At 52.7% G+C, this 15,790-nt stretch overlaps 7 protein-coding genes across 7 annotated transcripts; 5 read left to right on the top strand and 2 right to left on the bottom strand.

Moving 5' to 3' along the window:
* Positions 1 to 1,803: 1,803 nt before the first annotated feature.
* LAESUDRAFT_803228 (carbohydrate esterase family 16 protein) lies at positions 1,804 to 3,319 on the top strand (the record flags this gene model as incomplete). The annotated part of the gene is made up of 5 exons (XM_040914013.1): positions 1,804 to 1,932; positions 2,002 to 2,364; positions 2,405 to 2,594; positions 2,647 to 2,830; positions 2,882 to 3,319. The coding sequence occupies 5 exons, from the start codon at positions 1,804 to 1,806 to the stop codon at positions 2,985 to 2,987; spliced, it is 972 nt and encodes a 323-aa protein (XP_040757953.1). The 3' UTR covers positions 2,988 to 3,319.
* LAESUDRAFT_561759 (carbohydrate esterase family 16 protein) lies at positions 3,248 to 4,829 on the top strand. The gene is made up of 6 exons (XM_040902956.1): positions 3,248 to 3,636; positions 3,702 to 4,064; positions 4,125 to 4,305; positions 4,360 to 4,543; positions 4,599 to 4,724; positions 4,778 to 4,829. The coding sequence occupies exons 1-5, from the start codon at positions 3,508 to 3,510 to the stop codon at positions 4,702 to 4,704; spliced, it is 963 nt and encodes a 320-aa protein (XP_040757952.1). The 5' UTR covers positions 3,248 to 3,507; the 3' UTR covers positions 4,705 to 4,724; positions 4,778 to 4,829.
* Positions 4,830 to 5,489: 660 nt separating this feature from the next.
* LAESUDRAFT_688409 (anti-silence-domain-containing protein) lies at positions 5,490 to 6,602 on the top strand. Its single transcript, XM_040905992.1, has 4 exons — positions 5,490 to 5,617; positions 5,668 to 5,755; positions 5,848 to 6,193; positions 6,256 to 6,602. Exons 1-4 carry the CDS (start codon positions 5,597 to 5,599, stop codon positions 6,386 to 6,388), a joined length of 588 nt encoding a protein of 195 aa, XP_040757951.1. The 5' UTR covers positions 5,490 to 5,596; the 3' UTR covers positions 6,389 to 6,602.
* Positions 6,603 to 7,038: 436 nt separating this feature from the next.
* On the bottom strand, positions 7,039 to 7,548 carry LAESUDRAFT_718280 (uncharacterized protein; the record flags this gene model as incomplete). Its single annotated transcript, XM_040907416.1, has 1 exon — positions 7,039 to 7,548. The coding sequence occupies one exon, from the start codon at positions 7,546 to 7,548 to the stop codon at positions 7,039 to 7,041; it is 510 nt and encodes a 169-aa protein (XP_040757950.1).
* A 729-nt stretch (positions 7,549 to 8,277) lies between these two features.
* Positions 8,278 to 9,549, top strand: LAESUDRAFT_666641 (NAD(P)-binding protein; the record flags this gene model as incomplete). Its single annotated transcript, XM_040905261.1, has 5 exons — positions 8,278 to 8,341; positions 8,403 to 8,691; positions 8,746 to 8,897; positions 9,019 to 9,358; positions 9,417 to 9,549. The coding sequence occupies 5 exons, from the start codon at positions 8,278 to 8,280 to the stop codon at positions 9,547 to 9,549; spliced, it is 978 nt and encodes a 325-aa protein (XP_040757949.1).
* Positions 9,550 to 10,736: 1,187 nt separating this feature from the next.
* LAESUDRAFT_688399 (uncharacterized protein) lies at positions 10,737 to 12,760 on the top strand. Its single transcript, XM_040905991.1, has 5 exons — positions 10,737 to 11,241; positions 11,294 to 11,414; positions 11,474 to 11,715; positions 11,775 to 11,869; positions 11,926 to 12,760. The coding sequence occupies exons 1-5, from the start codon at positions 11,122 to 11,124 to the stop codon at positions 12,467 to 12,469; spliced, it is 1,122 nt and encodes a 373-aa protein (XP_040757948.1). The 5' UTR covers positions 10,737 to 11,121; the 3' UTR covers positions 12,470 to 12,760.
* An 828-nt stretch (positions 12,761 to 13,588) lies between these two features.
* On the bottom strand, positions 13,589 to 15,431 carry LAESUDRAFT_764797 (uncharacterized protein; the record flags this gene model as incomplete). The annotated part of the gene is made up of 5 exons (XM_040913507.1): positions 13,589 to 13,789; positions 13,853 to 15,058; positions 15,110 to 15,160; positions 15,211 to 15,279; positions 15,327 to 15,431. The coding sequence occupies 5 exons, from the start codon at positions 15,429 to 15,431 to the stop codon at positions 13,589 to 13,591; spliced, it is 1,632 nt and encodes a 543-aa protein (XP_040757947.1).
* Positions 15,432 to 15,790: the final 359 nt, after the last annotated feature.

The raw sequence follows: 15,790 nt of genomic DNA, 5'->3' as shown, positions 1-15,790 counted from the left end.
ATTCAGCTCTGTGAGCTGTTTGCTGGCTTGGGTCTAGAGCGCAGCAAACACGACTACGGTGTGTTTTTCGCCTTTGTTTCTAAGGTCATCATCATCATTGTTGTCCACGTCGACGACTGCACGCTCATCACCAACACGACGGCCACCATGACTGATCTGAAGCGGGAGCTCGCCGCACGATTTGAGATCGTGGACCTGGGCGAGGCGCACTGGCTTCTAGGCTTTGAGATTCGCCGCGACCGCGCTGCCCACACTATCTCGCTCTCGCAAGCTGCGTATATCGACACTATACTCGATCGCTTCGGCATGACCGACGCCTACGCACTCACGGTCCCGATGGACCCCCACATTAACCTCTTCGGTATCGAGCTCTCGGACGAAGATCGCGCGCACATGGCTCGCAAGCCGTATGCAAGGCTCGTCGGGAGCCTTATGTACGCCGCTATCGGCACACGTCCCGACATCGCGTTCGCCACTTCGACACTGGCGCGCTTCATGGCTGACCCAGCGCCCGCGCATTGGGAAGCCGCAAAACGCATGCTGCGCTATCTTAAAGGCACACGCGACCTGGCCTTGACATTCGGTGCGACAACCGACGGTCTTATAGGTTACACTGACGCCGACTGGGCCTCGCAAGCCCACCGTCACTCGATCTTGGCGTACAGCTTCCTCTACTCTGGGGGAGCTGTCAGCTGGTCTTCGCGCAAGCAGCCCCTTACCGCGCTGTCTTCCACGGAGGCCGAATACATTGCCGCATCTGACGCGTCGCGCGAGCTGTTGTGGCTACGTGCGCTTCTCGCGGAACTCACCTTGCCTCTGGCGGAACCGACACCGTTACACGCCGACAATCAGAGCGCAATCGCGATCGCGCAGAGTGGACTCCTTCATGCGCGAACGAAGCATATCGACATTCGCTACCATTTCATTCGCGAGGTTATCGATATGGAACGCGCTGTCATCTTGTATTGCCTGACCAACGACATGGTCGCCGACCTTCTTACCAAGGCGTTGACCCGCCAGAAGGTGGAGAAGTTCGCCGGAATGCTTGGACTTCGCCTGGCTTGAGGGGGAGTGTTGGAATATCAAGCCTAGCTATACTTAAGTATGGACTTATCAGTTGGTATTTCCTTTTATGTACTTATCGGGCATTAGCGCCCGTAAGACTTTTCACCCGCTTCGCTCGTTCTGCAGGCTTCAGTCCTTCTATCATCAAGGAGCTGAAGCCTGTGAGTACCGATACTGTCCTGCATGAATGCAGCGTACATACTAATGTATCGTAGTTGACTCTAGGTACATACTACTAATAGAGTCCTTCTATCATCAAGGAGCTGAAGCCTTTGACTCTAGCGTGTGTCCTCCCGTCCACTCCTTTTCCATCCGTTTACAGCTCGAGCACGACAGTGCGAACAGGTATGGTGACATGATGGCCGCCGATACACTCTCCCCAGCGTGCTTGTCAAATGATGTTTCATAGAGAGTATTATCGCTCGATCCGTTCTTTGGCAAGGAGAAACGTTGGATATCGACTTGACTTCCAATTGCAGGATGCGCACCGAGGAATCGAAACCTCCACTCGTTCATGCAGAATCGTCGCAGCGGTCCGTGAAAATCCCTCACGCTCACCGAGCAAAAATATCCCGACCACATGCTTGCTTCGACTCGGACTCCCACTGGTCAGTGCAATGGAGGAGAAAGGGGTTTTCGGGCGGTCATCACTCGTGACCGGGACACCGTACGCACAGACAACGTAAAAGCTTAAGAGCGTCCGAGGTAAAGAGCGACGAGCAACAGTCGTTCCCAAGGATGCTGCACTTGAGCTTGTTGACGGTTCTTGCCAGTGCGCTCGCGGTTGTGGCCCCCGCCAGTGCCCAAGGACCCTACCCCGGCCAAATCAAAAACCTGGTGACATTTGGTGATTCCTACAGCGATGTCGTGAGCGCGCCCTCTCCAGTATAGATCAAGAAACCCGAAGTGACCTTGTGGCATGCGCTTTCCGCATAGAACACCCCAGGCGACAACGCCACAGCATGGCCAGTGTATGCAGCCATGTACGGGAACTTCACGCTCTACCCGTTCGCAAAGTCCGGCGCGACGTGCTCGAACTACCTGACCTACCGGCCGTACCCACCGGTCTTCGAGTATCAGCTCCCGCTATACTTCACGGAGAAATTCAATGGCTCGCTGGAGCCCGATCCGACGTCGACGATGTATATGCTGTGGATCGGCACGAACGACGTGGGCGCGAACGCGCTCTTGACCGGCAGCCAAACTCCGGGAGTCACTTTGGTCGATACAATCTCTTGCGCCGTGGACTGGGTGAGGGTTCTGTATACGAGTGGCGCGAGGAACTTCATCTTCCAGAACGTGCGTGGAATTGCACTGCGATCCGGCACGGCGTTGACAGAGTAAACAGATGCTGCCTCTGCAAGACACGATCTTGTACTCGGCCAATTCATACCCTAACCGGTATTGGACCGAAGACAGGAACACGACGGAGTGGAACGTCTTCATGACCGAGCTCACGAACACCGGCAACGCCCTATCCAGGCTGATGCTGCAAGCCCTTGCGCCGACTCTGGAGGGAGCGCACCTTGGTGAGGACTTATCTTCGAGTTTCTCACCAGATTAACGCTGAAGCGTCTTCAGGTATCTTCGACTCATACGGGCTGATCTCGGATATCCGAGCTTTCCCGCAGAACTATTTGAATGGCACAGCACCCTTGAACGTTACAGGATGCATCAACTCTTGCATCTACCAGCTCAACGAAAGCACGTCGGATACGGCAGACTGCACGGTTGCTGAGGGCACCGCACGCGACAGCTTCCTGTGGTACGTTGACCTGAACGGAAGGGCCGCCTTTTGCTCATGTTTGCTGTGCAGGTATGATGAACTGCACCCGTCTGAACAGACGGACAGGGTGATTGCGAGGGAGCTTGCCGCCGCGATTGTGAGGAACTCTTCGAGCTGGATCACATGGCTGACTTGAGCTGGGGGAGGGAAGAAAGTCTTGTGCCGATCGGCAGAAGGAACATTGAGTCGTTCTTGGATAGCCGTAGGAACACTGGGACGAACATCATTTCAGTAGGCACCGCATTGGAGACACCTAGGATTAAGACTTGGAGTCAATGAACGACAGGCAGCTCAAGAGATACAGATAGACTGGAGATCTCGTTCGCCACTGATGTCGCCATTAGAAGGATCCCGTGAAGCGGAGGTTATGCCGGCATTGCAGCTTCGGATACAAGAATAGTGGCCTTCCTGTTCTCAGAGTGTATAAGCACTATACATATACGGACCGAGAAACATCAGCAGCCGTCGAGGACACCCACGCCATTCCACTGTGTTGAGCAGCGTGATCTGCAGGATTGTGCCCATTGCACCGAAAACGCGTGTTATGTATATCGAAGTGCATCCGAGCTGTGAGAAACTGTCCATGGGCATTGGGCATCCGCTCCGTATCACCATAAAACATTGGAAGCAACTGGTCAAAGAAAACGGGAGCGAAGATGTCCTTCGTCAAGGTCCTCGCGACATTTGTATTCTCCTGGGCCTTTGTGCAGCACAGCAGCGCCCAAGGACCATACCCTGGACAGATCAAGAATCTCGTAACGTTTGGCGACTCCTACTCAGACGTCGTAAGCACAGCAGCTCGTGAGATAGGGGGATGAGATGCTCATTGTTCACCGGATCTCGAGCGCAGGTGAATACCGGAGACAACGCCACCGCGTGGCCTGTCTATGCGGCGATGTACGGCGGCTTCACACTGTATCCGTACGCGAAGGCGGGTGCGACTTGCTCGAATTACCTCACTCCACGGCTGTTCCCATCGGTCTTCGAGGACGAGCTGCCGCTATACTTCACGCAGAAAGAGAACGGCTCGTTAGAGCTTGATCCGACGTCCACAATGTACACGCTCTGGATCGGGACGAACGATGTCGGTGTGGGAGAGCTCATCACAGGACAGCAGACAGCGGGAGTTACGCTTGTGAACACCGTTTCCTGCGCGGTCGAATGGGTAAACGTCCTGTATCTGAGCGGCGCCAGGAACTTCGTCTTCCAGAACGTAAGTTGCTCAGTTCCATCAATAGCTCAATCGTTTCGTGACGTGCTGGTTGCTGCACAGATGTTGCCTCTGCAAGATACGATCCTGTATTCGGCCAACTCGTACCCGAACAGATACTGGACAGAGCAGCGTAACACCACTGAATGGAACGTTTTCATGACGGAGATGACCAACACAGGCAACGCCCTATCGCGCGCGATGCTGACGGCCTTGGCGCCAACGCTTGAAGGCGCACATCTCGGTATGCGGATCTTTGCTGATCATACGGAGAGCTGATTGTCGTTCCAATATGAAGGTATCTTCGACTCGTACGGCTTGGTATCGGATATCCGAGCATTCCCGCAGAACTATCTAAATGGGAGCGTACCGTACAACGTGACAGGGTGCATCAACTCGTGCGTTTTCCAGCTCAACGAGAGCACGTCGGGTACGCCAGACTGTACGGTTGCCGAGGGCACTGCGCGGGACAGTTTCCTGTGGTATGCGACATTCTCGGAGCAGACGAAAGCATTGCTGATCGCATTGACGTCGTAGGTACGACGAGTTGCATCCGTCTGAACAGACCGATAGGGTTATCGCACGAGAGCTGGCGGCGGCGATCGTCAGGAACTCGTCCCAGTGGATTACGTGGCTCATCTAAGAGACCAATGGATGTAATCTGTGCCAAATATACTGTCAGATTGAGAAGGTGGATAATGTAAAGTGACTGGCAGACGATAGACTGCAGCACATGTCGTAGGCACGACGAGTTGCGTCCATCTGGATAGACCGATAGAATTATCGCAAGAGAGCTGGCAGTGGCGGTTGTCAGGAACTCGTCCCAATGGATTACATGGCTCATCTAAGAGATCCATGGATGTGATCTGTGCTAAATATGACTGTCAGATCGTGAAGATGGACAAAGTAAATTGACTGGCAGACAATAGATTGCAGCACATGTCGTAGATACGACGAGTTACATTCATCTGAACAGACTGATAGAGTTATCGCACGAGAGCTGGCGGCGGCGATAGTCAGGAACTCGTCCCAGTGGATTACATGGATCATCTAAGAGACCGATAGACATCGTCTGTGCTAAATGTGACTGTCAGATTGAAGAAATGGATAAAGGGAAATGGCTGGCAGATAACAGATTGCAGCGCATCGATCCCGCATTGACATTCAATATTCATGCCTTGAGTCGCCAATGGGGGCCCGGAATGACTTCTTAAGATGATACATAGTGATAGTGGTCACAACAGCTTAAATAGATTCCTCAGATAGACGAGCGGCATCGGTGAGCAGTAATGCAGCGAGGGAATAGAGCAGAATCCGTCTAGAGGCGGAGGAAGATAAGCACGAAAGAGAGAATAGGCCGCAAGCGCCACGTTGCTCACCATGTGACACCATGTAACGTGTTTGTGACGGGACGCGTCTACTGCCACAGCACGTTCACCTGCCTGGCCACCCACCTCATTTTTCTCTTCAAGGTCTCCTCCCTCACCCCCTCTTCGCTCGCTCAACATACAACATCTTGCGCGTTCAAAAATACCATGTCTATCGTCACCATCCGTGTAAGCACCCGCCGATCACCGCTCATCTCGCACAGCTGAATGTGTCCCAGAACGTAGAGTTCCTCAACAACCCTGCTCGTTTTTTGGATCCATACCGCTTCCGCGTCACATTTGAGTGCATAGCGTCACTTCCAGAAGGTCAGTAGCATCTTAGACTCACACCGACAGCCATGAATGGTCGCTGACCATGACTGCACTCGACCGTGTCTCTCTCGAATCCCGACGCGCAGACCTTGAATGGCGCCTGATCTACGTCTCCTCTCCGGGTAATGAAGAACTCGACCAGGAGCTCGACGACTGCCTCGTCGGACCCGTTCCCGTCGGCGTGAACGCGTTCGACTTCGAGGGCTCCGCGCCGAACCCGTCCAAGATTCCGCCCGAGGACGTGCTCGGCGTGGCCGCGCTCATCTTAACGGGCTCGTACAAGGAGCAAGAGTTCGTCCGCGTAGGATACTACCAGAACACGGAGTACGACAACGAGGAGATGAAGGAGCAGATGCCGGATCCGATTCGGTTTGATAGGCTAGTAAGGGACATCAACTCCAAGCCGCGGGTGACGAGGTTCCAGATAAAATGGTGCGTGCCTCGCGCTTTGCTTGGTGTGGTCGGTCGGCTGAGAGCCGTTGTCGTTAATGTAGGGACATTGTGCAGCAACAACCAGGACAAGCGGTGTCAGTAGGCGCCGCGACGTCTGCCGCGGTGCCCTCAGCGAACGATCTCGACGTCGATATGGACGCAGAGCCCAACGTTGCTAATGGATCGGCATCATGACACATCACCAGTACCCATCACGCCGCTCACGATGCCTATGGATTGACAAAGGAAAGATATCGATATCGATAGGCTATATACCACGCTTCCGTGCTATTTAACTGCTTCATCCTGTTGAGGCTTACTGGTTATACGTCGTACTACACTGTAATGCACCCTTGCTTTGACTTAGCAGCTATGCATACGTGCTGCCGATGGGAACAATTCTGCGACGTTATATCGCGGTTCACTCAATTGCCTGTTGGAAGGTAAGCTCACCGGTTCTGTTCTTGCGCAACTGTTCTCTTCGATACGTGGGCAGGCGCTTCGATACGAGGGCAGGTGCTTCACTACATCAGCATAGACACACCTATATTGTAACGAGAATGAGGAGTTCACAATACGCGGCAAGATCCAGGCTCGAAACAATACCAGCGGACGAGTGATGTGGGCATTGCACAAATCCATCAGGCTGCCATGAGACAGTTTTGCGAGCATTTCAAGGTATGTGCAATGAACTTATACAGCAAAAAATGGATATAAACACGCATCTTGTCACTGGTATGTCCCCATATTCCTACAGATGCCTACCCTTCGTCCGTAAAGCACGTTTTATAGACCGAGGAATCGTTCAGCTTCGCACAATTATTCGGAACCATGTTGACTCACCATCAACTCGGTGCCATCGAGGAAGATGTCACAGTAGGGCCATTGGCCACTCCAACCTGAGGTGTCACTGGCGGCGCGTCTGCCTGCTTCTGTTCCGCAGACTGTGCCAGCGCCTGCTCCATCTTCCGATAGTCCATCCTCAACTTCTCCAGCTCCTCCCTCAGCCGCCTGTTTTCCTCCTGGAGCTCCGGCTCGAGCGCCGCGCGCCTCCGCACCTCGTCGTCCGTGCGATTGTCGCGCGCAGCGAGCACTTCCGCGACATGCCGCCATTTCTCCGCTTCCGCCTCGAGAAGGGCGATGCGCGCCTCGTACGTGCCACGCACCATGCGCAGCCCATCCTTCACTTGGCCCTCGGCGAGCGCGAGCCGCTCGTGCAGGTCGTTGTTCTCTTTGGTGACGGCGCTCGCGTGCGCGGAAGCTTTGCTGTAGAGGTCGCGGAAAAGCTCACGATCTTTCTCTGCGTCCAGCTTCTTCCGCTGCAGTTCTTCGCTTACGAGCCGCAGCTGCTCCATGGTGGGCTGCAGGTCAGTAGAGGAGTCGTCGTCTGCCATTTGACAGCAGCAGCGATGAAGCCAAGGTTTGTGTTACAATTCCAGGTGTTGTATGATCGACTATGCGGCGAGCGCAGAGTTGTACGAGAGATGACTTTCATGCGATAAGGCCTTTGTGGTCGTCGTCAATCGAAGAGAAAGTGCGGTAAAGCACATACTGAATTTTTAATGGTGAGTCACAGTGGTGAGGAAGGAGCAGGAGCAAGACGTCGACGTTGGTAGCAGAGTCATAGTACTAGCCGGACGCTGCTGGTAAAGGAAATGTGTAGACGCCCTGGACTCACCCCGCCACCATATTGTACCTCGAGGCTCGAGCGGTGCATGTCGCTGTTGCAACGATGCCGACGAAGAATATATGCTGATTTGCGAGATGAACGGGATATCACGGCATCACGATGCGTAATCGGCGTGGTCCGCGATTGGCCATGAACGTTCTGCAAGGTCTAGTGCGAGCCGACGCCCTGGCAAGATCAACCTTTGTGGGAGCAATCATCCTCACAAGTCTAGAGACGAAGCAAGGATTGTAAGCTCCATGACGTTCTCCCTTATGCAAATCCATGTTCCAGCTAGCGCAATCGAGGTTCATTGGTAAGCTCTTACCCACAGAGGACAGTCATCGCGCATATATATAACCTCAGCGCGCTTTTCAGCAGTCCGACCGTCCAGAAGGCCCAGTGAATGTCATATCTCATGTCGACCAGACTCAGCCGTGCTCAATACACCGTTGCCATCGTCGGTGCGACGGGGAACCTAGGTCCGAACCTCTCCTCCTATTTCGAAACGACTATCATATTCTAACAGCACCACCCATGCAGGCAAGGAGATATCCAACATCTTCCTCAGCTCTTACAAACCCTTCTTCCCCCGCGTCATCGCGGTCCTACGGGACACCACCAAGCCAGAAGCGAAAGCGCTTACCGAGCGGGGAGCAGAGCTCCGGCAGGTCGACTCGGCGAATGCTGTGGCGTCGTTCACGCGCGCTTTCGAAGGCGTCGACATAGTCATCAATGCTGTCGGCGCGAGCCCGCTCGAGTATAACAATGCGCTTTTCGAGGGTGCACTGAAGAGCGGGGTGAGAGTGTACTTCCCCTCTGAATATGGCTCGTAAGTGCTCTCCAGCCGTTTTTGCGCATGCACTAGAAGCATAGGATCGTGCAGTGACTACCGCATCAATGACTTCCCCGGGTGGGACTTCACACTGTGGCTGGCGAAGGCCGAGCATGTGCGCAAGGCGCGGCAGCTCGCGCAAGGCAAAGTCAAGATTATTGCTGTCTATCCCGGTCTTTTCCTCGAAGGCGCTCTGGGTGTATGTGCACTCCTCTGCTTTCTGTATTTTTGAGCCTAGCTTGATGATGATGTTCTTCCGCAGCCATGGTGTACGTATCGCTCCCGCAACACGCAGTTTGTGAAACGTGCTAATCCTCGGTCCAGTCGGTTTCGACACCGCTAACCTGACCTACACCTGCGTCGGCTCGCCAGACAAAAAGACTGCGCTCACGTCCAAGGCAGACGTTGGACGCGCGCTCGCCGAATTCTCTCTCCTCGCGCTCTCCCCCGACTACTCCGCGCGCGTCCCCGACGACGCGCACATCGCGGGCGGGAACGCGAGCTACCGGGAGATCCGCGACATCGTGCAGCGCGTAAGGGAAGAGCTCGGCGTGCAGCCTAAGGGCGAGATCGTGATCAAGTCGCAGGACTATGAGACTTTCAGGGCGAAGGTGCGCGAGGAGGAGATCAAGAGCCCTGCACCGGGCCCGCTCAGACATATCATGTGCGTATGACGAACCCTCTCTTATTGTGGAGATTGTTGACGAAACCCGTTGCTGCAGGTTGCTCATCGCAGAGGGCAAAATGGACTTTTCGGAGAACGATGACGAGCTCATTAATCCAGACGAGAGTATATGGAAGTGGAAAACGGTGGAGGATTATGTCCGTGAGGTGGGCGGTCGTCCGTTCAGTTGAAGGAAACGAATCGAGAAGCTGTCCGAGAATTGTACGGTATGAGTAATTGAATCCATGAAATGTCTCGTTCAGATGCGCGACGAATAACGAGCTTTGGAGCACGTCCCCAGAAAAAGGGGTTATTTCCCGAGTCGTGATGTTCAGTAGAAATCCAACATGTTGCCATCTCAGCCGTCCACTTTGGCCTGTGCCCGAACGCTGGTGCATTCATTGATATACAGAGGTGATGGTACGACATTACGCCCGTAATGTTGAAGAGTGAACGTTAAGAATAGTATGTGGACCAAAGAACTCTGACTGTCCTATTTCGCCGCTTCACTTTTAGGTCCGCTATTCGTTCTTTCCCATCGTTTAATGCAATTCCATAATATAGCTCAATCTCAGTTTGGACGCCATCCAGAGCATTTGAGACATCGGCAAACCACTTGTTCGAATTCTTGGAGGGATGTGGAGGTAGTATTTTCTAGCCGAATCCGCCTCGATCGCGCATTCGACGAAGAACGTACTTTAAAGGGATGACGCTACGGCTTTCCACTGCAGATTGAGCCTGAAACAAATAGGCGGCATTTTCGTAAGACGGAGTCTGTGAAGCGAGATACAAGAAACTTCGCTCCAATAGCCAACCTGACGCGCACATCGAGCTTGAGAAGATAGCGACGATGCGCAAGCGTATCATAATCGTCCCGTGGTTTGTACGCTTGCTTTGCCGTGTTCCAGAGGTGTGGTGAGAAGTTGGGCGGCACTGCAGGCATTGTCACAAAGACATCTTCGAGGGCTGTTCAAATTGACTTTGCAGTGCCTCTAGCAACAATGCGGACGATAGAGACTAGTTTCAGGCATGATTTCCACTGCTCTGGCCCTCCTTGAATAACATCATCATGATTTGAGCTGCAAGCGGATAGATTTATCGCAAAATGAGCGCAGATTGTGCAGTAGACGAGTTTTTAACACATGATCATTGTTGAGCTCATTGCGCTCATTCATGGCAATGATTATAGACCCGTCAGACCTACCAGTTGGCAGTAACAGCTATGGCCATTGGCTTCGCTGTTTTCAGAAACACGCACTCGCACGCTACTTATCCCCTTTACCCTTCAGCGCAAGCACGGATCTCCAGCTCCTAGCTTTGGTATTCACCTGAAGACATGACGTTGATGCTCGCAGCCACAAACACTGGCACGCCACCGCACTAGGGTCATCTTTGGCTGAGCTCTGGTCTCTGGCATATCGCGTATTCAAGGATAGCACCTCCTCAGCTGCCTCCTCCTGAGCAGGAGGCTGTCCTCCTGCCAGGCTGGATGGACGCCAGACCGGGGTTGTTCAACATCGAGCGCAAATGTACAGAGCACGGGCCTGGGTTCACGGAGTTGAACTCTGATCCGGATCCGCTCCTCAAAAATTAGAGGGACCGCATCCACGAGGACGTCATTCCGGGCAGTTCCAGAATACAACATGCGAGAGGACCGCAGCACATGCTGCAACCCACGACTCCGCAGTCCGCACCCAAACCTTAAGCGTGCAGCACACCAAGCTCTCGTCCCTGTCCCTTGTACCGCGAGGTAATTGAGCGTGATGACTGCGTTCGCACTTTCTGCACTTGTGGCTGCTGCCGCCGTCCTCACCGACGTGCGCGCACAGACGACGACATCGATCGAGCCGCTTGTGGACCACACCTATCCCTACTCTGATGTGGTGAGTATTTCTAAACATCTACGGGAAATGACGCGCTAAGGCCGAGTGACAGCCGTACCAAGTGGAGCCCACCGGAGACGAGCGCGGAAGTCAAGTCGGGTACAACATCTGCAACTCGACGACGCAGAACCAGGACTCGTACTGCCAGACGCTGATCGTCAACGAAATTGACGGTGAGCCTCATCAGCTTTACTATATATGCATTAGCCGTTGAATGCCGAGCGCCACGCAGACTTTTGCATCTATTCGTCACCCGACACGAATGACACTATCGGGGACTCCGAGTCTTATGAGGTCGCCTGGTGCACGTCCGACACGCATGGCACGCGGCTCATCCCCGAGGGCGCGCTGAAGGGCGTGCAGTACATCTATACGGCGAACTACATCCAGATCATCGGCTATATTGACCAGACGCAGGTGAATCTCCAGGCGGACGATGCGGGAGGAGAACTCGATCCTCATGGCTCCGACTTGGTCAGTGGGAATGCGTAGTCGGTGCCTTGTGCAATTTTTGCTGATATTGTGTGCTGCAGCTCGGTAACCCCATGGGCGCCATCGTCTATTCCAACCAATACCCGCGTAACAACACGGATAACAGTACCTACACCCAGATCATCGAATGGACTGAGTACGTCCCCCTTGCCCGCATCCCTGCTGTTCATACACGCACTCACACATGCGCAGGTTCATCGGAAACGACATGTTCTGCCTCAAGATCTGCAACCCGGCCAACACGAGCGCAGACAACGTCGGCTGGTGCAATAACATCTACGACGAGATCGGCATCTCGTACAACTGCCCAAACGCCGCGCAGAACGGCACCTTTGAGGTCTGCGACGGCGACTCGATGACTCCCGTCGGCGTGTACACCTCCGACGGACAGACGTACACCTGGACGCAGCCCTACACGGGCGAGCTCACCATCCCGTACACCCCGACCATCCCCGCGTCGTCCAACTGCCGCACGTTCGCGTCGACGGATTTGTACACCGCCAAGGTCTCTACGACAGCGTCATTAGGCGCGTCGTCTGCGACCGCTGTGAGCTCGGGTGCGAGCGGGGATGCATCGAGTGGGGCTACTTCGGCTTCGAGCGGGGCTTCACGTACTGGCACGTCGGGCAGCGCATCGTCGACTTCTACCGGTACAACGAGCAGTGCTGGTGCTGTGCGCATGTCGGCACTGGCGACATTTGCTGGTGTGGCATTCATGGTTGCTTTCCTCGCATAAGGACATACGTGCAACTAATGCATTGATTCGGACGTTCTCGCTCTTCATGCCTTGACTTAATGTGCTATGTAATGAAAAAGATGATGCTCTCAAGAACATCTATAGTCGGGTATTGTTGTCCAGGATCGCTTGATAACTCGCCTTGGGACTTAACGATGGATTGCAGGGTGCATGGCCTGTTTTGTTTATGAGAATATTTTAAACATGATTGTGAGGAGAATCACAGTTTGCTCATGTTTTTGTCGATGACAATTTCTAAAATTATTTTAACCCTTGTCAAATGAAATATGCAGGAGAGGTTTTTGATCAGAATTAACATAATATATTGAGTTTGGTGTCAAGCAATGAATAGGAGCTTGTTCACAATTGACAGTTGCATACATTTATTGCTTGACATTATCTTCACCAAACTCAATACTTATTTTAATTTTGATCAAAAACCCCTGCTGCACATTTTAGTTGATAAGGATTAAAATATGTTTAACAAAACAAGCTGTGCACCCTGTGTTGCTTTCTTGATGCACGTACTGAAATGTTAATGCCTTTCATACCTTACACGAGAAAAATGATCACCCTGTCACGCCTTCATAATCACCCCAGACATGGAGCTCTTTTTCGATGTGTAATATGTGGGGAAAATGTGAACTAGTATTTTGATTATTGGTCGATTCTTTGCGAAAATGACATTACAGTTTACATATTAGGCATCTGCAATTGGAAATGAAACTGCGGCATATGCCAAACCATATTCTTGGGGCTATATTGTATTCATTTTTGTAAACTTTGCGAATACAATATGTTCCCATTATGTTTTGATGTTATGAATGTTGAAAATGCGACGGAGAATTAAATCGTCACAGATATTGAATGGCTGATCGATGTTGCGCATCTTAGAATATCTAACAGGTAAACAAGTTCATAGCAAATTTCAAGACCAAAGGAAGTACGGTACCAGTACATCGTATGCGATGCGAAACCTGTACGCTACTTGACCGTGATGGAACGACGTCAAGATTGCTCACGTCTATCTCATGGCAGATTTCAAATCGGCGGGCAACAGTATATGACGACAGGAGATGGGGAACTCTCTTCAACAAGACAAGGTGACTTAACTTTGGTTCACTGGGGACCATCTGATGCCTCCGCCGAAGTGAACTTCCAGCTCAGATCCTTCCCACCAGAATACATCCAGAAATCGGATAGAGTAGCACATGCAGCGCAAAGGCGTGCCATTTCCTCTGTCCGGTCAACGGCAGCGTCCTCCCACAGCTGCAGGGATGACAGAGCAGGGAATTGCCGCAACCAACGGGGTAGGTAGTTCTATATTGCAACCCTTTCAGTGATCCGACTCTGCCAATACTGGTACCGCAGCAACTAACTTACCAGGAGTGTCATACTGAATGAATCCTGTCGGTTCTCCCTTGACGCTTGTTCCAGAACGATGCACTTTATCTGAGGAAATAGAGCATCCAATATCTGAAGGCCAAAGCCACCGCTCACAGTCTCATCAACATCTGCTGCAAATAAAGGAGGCAAGGTGCAATTGAGCCACCATAGGTCCTGAAGCTCGGAGACAAGCACGAGCACTTTGGAGAAGTTGCAAACGAACTCGGCGGTATTGTCGCAATCGAAATCAGGAAGGATGGTCAACCTCTCCAAGGTAGTGATCCTCATTCGCTCGTCGCCCAATAAACGGGGGAGATACGTGAGCGGTGCTGCGAGGACCCGCAAATGAGGTAACTCTGGAGGCGGAGATCGTCGACGGGCTGCACCGCCACAATCCGAATGGTACCCAATATGAAGTTCCCGCATTCCGCCATGGCGTCGTAAGAATCGATCGAGGGCAATCTGAGTAAGTTCACCCTCGATGCGTAGGATATGGAGGGAAGGGATCACGAGACGCTCAAGAATGTGAGACCAGGGTGGGGATGCAAGACCGGGCGTAATCAGGCTTAACTCGCCAATGGTTGACGAATTGATCATCGTCAGTGTCCATTGACACAGAGAGGAATCGAACAGCATGGCCGCCTGAGGCTGAAAAGTCTCCAGGGAAGGGAAAGAGGAGATCTGCGTGCAAGAAATGGGCTTGGATGGTAAGGCGGGGCGGCAAATCTTGTTACTTCTATGCCATAGCGTGATGTCCGAAACACAGCTATGTCGCAACGTTTCCAACAAGTTTATCAACTGACCACCTGGAGATGCGTTGAAGACGAGCTTCACGGTCCGCAACGGAGAAGTAGGCTCTAGAGACGAGAAGAAGTGGCCCAACTGGACGTACTCGGACAAATTGTCCGAGTTAATGGTGACACGGATTGTCCGCGGGCATTGGAATAGCAGTGTATGTCGCCAAAAAGAAAGAGTCGCCACGGCATCCTCTCTGAGGAGAACGATAGCTTTGTTTTCTCCGGAAATACGTAGGCCGTGTCGACGAAGATATATAGGAACCGCAATATAGTGCAGACGACGAGAGAGGATGCTCATATGCACGACGTCGCTGTCGGGCAGCAACTCGGCTATTGCGATGACGAGCTCATTGGGAACACTGCATAGAGCATCTTGATCCGTTTGGATCACTGCGACAGAACGTGACTGCGGGACGGAATCAGGATGAGTCGAACAGTGCGACCTGATGGCACCTACGACAGAAGGTGCATCTTGATCGGTTTCGATGGCTGCAACGGAAGATGACTCCTGCAGGGACAATGAGAACGTATCAAACAGCATAGATCAACGGTACCTACAGCTGTGAAGAACTCTTCAACTGTCAAATCACCGTCAGGCGCAGTCAATTCCATGGCCAAACCCACTCGCTAAATGCATGTGAGCATAAGTCCGAACAATGAGCTCATAAACATACCATTTTCTTTGCAGGGACAGCATCGTGACTATCGATGGCTTTGCGCTTCCTTGATGCGCAGCAGAACAGAACACTGAGCAACAGAACACTCAGCACGGTGCCCATGACTGCAACTCGCCCGAATCAGTGAACTGTTGATGACTGCTAAGGTCCCTTGAGCAATCATATTTATATATCGTGAGACAGTTCCCTTTCCACGGTGCCAGTGCGGCAAGAAAGCAAGACATACGCGTGAAAATAGTGCCATGAAGATAGAGAGCTGGTGGTAGACGGTCCGAGTCCAAGTCCTAATACAGCTACGCCGCATGCGAAAAGTTTCACTAGCCTTGCTACGAGACGAAGTGACTTGTGACGATGGGATGGAACGGAACGACGGACAATAGACATGAGAGAGGGCTGAGCAGAAGTGCAGGCACGACGAGTAGCCGGACCTGACGGCGGTGAAAACTGTGGGCGTGAACAAT

This window comes from Laetiporus sulphureus, assembly GCF_001632365.1.
Source record: "Laetiporus sulphureus 93-53 unplaced genomic scaffold LAESUscaffold_88, whole genome shotgun sequence".
Taxonomy (NCBI): Eukaryota; Fungi; Basidiomycota; class Agaricomycetes; order Polyporales; family Laetiporaceae; genus Laetiporus; species Laetiporus sulphureus.
The sequence above is the reverse complement of the archived record's forward strand: the minus strand, read 5'-3'. Positions and strand labels throughout refer to the sequence as shown.